Source organism: Dipteris shenzhenensis, chromosome 17, assembly GCF_047967505.1.
Source record: "Dipteris shenzhenensis isolate YYH24624 ecotype China chromosome 17, Dip_SZ_1.0, whole genome shotgun sequence".
Taxonomy (NCBI): domain Eukaryota; kingdom Viridiplantae; phylum Streptophyta; class Polypodiopsida; order Gleicheniales; family Dipteridaceae; genus Dipteris; species Dipteris shenzhenensis.
This window is the reverse complement of record NC_141612.1, coordinates 12,014,011-12,018,058: the sequence shown is the minus strand read 5'-3', so window position 1 is coordinate 12,018,058 and position 4,048 is coordinate 12,014,011. Positions and strand designations below refer to the sequence as shown.

The window sequence follows — 4,048 nt, the reverse complement described above, 5'->3', positions numbered from 1 at the left end:
AAACTATAAGCGCTGTTAACAATGTTTACAGTTTTGATTGCTAGGAACATGCAAGCCATAGCATTGAGTGCCCATGCAAGTATCAGCCAAATGACTAACTACTGTTTAGTATCACAACTACCGTTTGCCTGCAATCTAAAACCAGAACTCTTAGACCTAGGGCATATTACGGTGCATGACAACGATAGTCATTGTTGAAATAAGCATACACATCAAGTCCAATTTCTAGCTGCTCTTTTATCGACCGTGCATATGGTTGCAAATTCCCAGCAGATATAGCATTGAATGTCCCTGCAACTATCAGTAAAATGACTATCTACACAGTATCTCTATTTAGTATCTCAACTACCTTTTTTATATATTTATAACCAGGCAAATTACATGCAATCTAAAATCAGATCTCTTAGATCTAGGGCATTGCTTGGTGCATGACCACAATAGTCATTGTTGAAATAAGCATACACATCAAGTCCATTTTCTAGCTGCTCCTTTATCCACAGGGCATACGGTTGCAACTGTTCACGCTTGTAGCATTCTCGATAGTCCTTCCCATGAAATCGAACATAGACCCAGTTTGCAGTCAAGACCTGAAGCCAATACATGAAATTGGAAATGTATTTTTTAGCAGCACAAGTCAAATCCAAGTAATGAAAAGCTTTTAATACCTTAGGATGCGGGACAGAAATATCTTTGTGGTCATGAATACAGAGCGACGCATTATATCCACGAAGAAGTGAATAGACTTCCTCACAAAGCCACCGTGGATCTCTTAATTCAATTGCCCAGCGATACTGTTGTGGAGCCCTTTCCAGAAACTCTCTCAACCGCTCCACATTTAAGTTGAACTTCGGAGGAAGCTGGAAGAAATCACAGCACATCAGAAAAAAGACAAGGAAACAACAATACGGCAACGATGAAGAAGAATCACAGTTATCAGGGAGGATTATTCCAATTTACTCTAAAAAGATAAGGTTAGCTCTCAAATATAGAGCAGTCGGAATTACACTATGCAGATTTAAAAAATGATCGTGAGATAATATACAGAAATTGGATGCAATAAACAGCGAGGTCTTTTAATGAAAACTCCAGGCAGACTAGTAGTTTGTGTTGCATACCTGAACAAGGATTGGCCCCAGAAAATCTTGCCCTAGCCGTAACGCACGATCGAGAAAAAGAGAAATTGGTCCCTCTGGTTCCTTCAGTCGCTTCATATGAGTTCCAAATCTGTTCAATCTTCCAACACAGCATTAACAGAATTGCCTTACAGGCGAAATAAATAGAAGGATGAGCTAGCTGGCTGGTACCCAAAGAACAGCTAAATAATGTAACTTCTCCATAAGGTCCTCAAGAGAGGACTACCTTCTGCATATATCGTGAAACCAAATCAAAAGGTTTAGTGTACAAATGCAACAGCAGACAGGACTTAGCACTTCTTGTCAACACAAAAGTTGTTGCAATGGGAGCCCAGAAACCAAGGAAAGTGCTTAAGAAAAATAACTTTGAGCAGATTTGATGTTTAAGAACAATAAACTAATGCTAGAAGTCACTTCATTCTTCCCATCTCCGCTGGAGCAAATCTTGCGTGTAGCATGTGCAAGTAGGTCCTAGGACTGCATTTATCCTCGTTTGGACGCAATACAGGCCATTCTAAGCTAACTTACCTTGCAATTACAATGGCTGGCTAAAGTTAAACTATAAAGTACTCTTGTTAATGACAAATTTCAAGGCATAGAACATGGCATGCGATTTATACAATCTGACATTGAACTCGCAGATCTTTAAAAAAAAGGAATTTAAAGATGTTCCAGCTACACCCACAACACAGTTGCTGTATAATGTCGTTCTGTCTTGATTATTAGGGTATACACGCTTTACTGTGAGGCAATGAGAGACGGTACGTAAGAGCACGTTCATACAAAGACGAGGGCAACAAATTTGGGTCTACAAAGGATAACGTCAAATCATAGCAGTCACACAAAAATCAGCGTAATCCTGAAATTTGAAAAAGATGCAATCTGCTCTGCCTGAACATTTTGGCTGAACGGTTTAGATATGAACCTGCTAAATTTCAAAGCGTAGCAAAACCCTGCTGGAGCTTGAGACTTCCAACCATCCATCACAGAAGGAGCAGGAAGACGATAGAAAGTATTGTTAATTTCAACTGTGTCAAACATCTTGGTGTACAAGTGAAACCACTCCTTCGGGGATGCCCCTTCAGGATAGACTATCTTTTTCCAATCTTTATATACATATCCCGATGTCCCTAGCCTGAGCGTACCCCAGCCAGTCTTTTGCAGAGCTTCTGAAGGCCTCCAAGGTCCATTACTACCTCTGACCACCGTCAACGCATTTGAAGGCTCTGTTGCTGTATACTGTTTGCTCTTCATTCGCCCGCTTTGGCTGCGCTTCTTTGGTGTCTGCTCAACTGTAAAGACGAGGAAGAAAAGAAAAATGCACATGCTTGCAAAACACAAACGACATGAGAAATGAGTACGTTCTTGAATATGCCAAGCAGTTGAAAGCACTAAGTATGTCACACTTTATAAAGCAGGCACGTAAAGGAGTTCGAAAAAGCGCGATTGGCAAGGTGGGATACCGCTCTCTAAATTTTCGTTATTCAAAATACGAAGCTGCCCTCCATAAACAGCTGGATTGAGCGCGACTCTCGACCGTTTCCGTCTGTATACAATCAGCTGCACATTCCGCAGAGTATTTGATGAACACAATCATTTACTGGGTTCATGCTCTGTTCAAAATTATGCATGGTTTTCGGCAGAATTTGAGTTCACCTCGTCGGCCCCTACTGCGGTCGTACCAATCATGGCGGTCATGTATGAGTAGTCACGATGGAATACGCATACAAACATAAAGACCCACGAGCTTGGAGAGCAAACATGCAAGCAATACTCGTTCTTGTTGACAGCTGTTCCTCTGTTGCTAATCAAAATTCGACGCTGGTTGAGGCTGTGCTGGAGAACCATCCAATTAGCGACACTTCATGTCTATCCCGCAGCTCTAAACACATTTTGTTTGAGTCATCCGCAATGCATATGGGAAGACGATTCGGATTGCTCAAACGATCGATGCGCTTCAATGGAAAGACGATGCTTCAAGTGTATCGCTGCATCAAGAAGGTAATGATCGTGGGATGCACTCGAAGGTCCTCAAACAATTCTGGAGTATTCGTGCTGCTGACCCGACTGCTTAGAAATCGGAACTGCGCTGATCCTACGCAATGTGATTCAGTCAGTGTGTGAATTGTGAATTGTTTGGGTCAGTGAATTGATTATGAATGTGATTCATTGTGAATTGTTTGATTCGGTGAATTGATTATGAATGTGATTCATTCATAGTGTGAATTGATCGCGAACTGATTCTATATATTTTGAATTGATTCATCCATCTATATATTGTGAATTCATTCATATATATCTATATTCTTATTATCTATTACTTATATATTCTTCTATTGTGAATTTATTATCTATTCATCTATATGTTGTGAATTGTGAATTGATTCCTTGGACACATCAATGCCCACCCCCGGCCATCCCTTACATCCATGCCCATCGTTAATAGTGCCTTGTGGCTGGCTATCCTCCTCTATGCAAGATTCAGAGCAATGGACTCTTGAACATGGTTCATCTTTCTATTTGCAATTGTTCATGGTTCATTGGACTTTTGAACATGGTTCATCTTTCTATTTGCAATTGTTCATGGTTCATCTCTCCTCTTCCCTTCATTTCATCTTTTTCCAACTGCTTCACATTTCATCATAGGTGACCTTACCATGCTGAGACGACGGAGCCATGCCCATCGCAGTGCTGTTGAAAATAAGGCTTTGCTTCCCGCTTGCTCTTTCTACTCTTGCTATGTGCAAGATGTTGTGGGATCAGTAGAAGGCACTTGCTTCATGCATGATTAAGTGATGGTAGCATGAGTTACTCTTCATGCAAATTTAAGTACATTACCACAAGGAAGTGAGGACAAGGGTTGGAAGTTCGAAACCAGTCGCGGAGATTTTGAAAACTATAGAAGGGTTCCGGCC

The 4,048-nt window shown here is 41.0% G+C and overlaps 1 protein-coding gene across 1 annotated transcript; it reads right to left on the bottom strand.

Moving 5' to 3' along the window:
• Positions 1–367: 367 nt before the first annotated feature.
• On the bottom strand, positions 368–2,465 carry LOC147891694 (uncharacterized). Its single transcript, XM_087387829.1, has 4 exons — positions 2,059–2,465; positions 1,116–1,224; positions 666–857; positions 368–587 (listed from the first exon to the last, which is right to left on the bottom strand). Exons 1-4 carry the CDS (start codon positions 2,457–2,459, stop codon positions 378–380), a joined length of 912 nt encoding a protein of 303 aa, XP_087243955.1. The 5' UTR covers positions 2,460–2,465; the 3' UTR covers positions 368–377.
• Positions 2,466–4,048: the final 1,583 nt, after the last annotated feature.

Coding starts and splice junctions, on each gene's coding strand:
- LOC147891694 (XM_087387829.1), bottom strand. CDS start 2,459: ATGTGCATTTTTCTTTTCTTCCTCGTCTTTACAGTTGAGCAGACACCA. Junction 1,225..2,058: donor TACGCTTTGAAATTTAGCAG/GTTCATATCTAA, acceptor AAGATTGAACAG/ATTTGGAACTCATATGAAGC. Junction 858..1,115: donor TGGGGCCAATCCTTGTTCAG/GTATGCAACACA, acceptor GATTTCTTCCAG/CTTCCTCCGAAGTTCAACTT.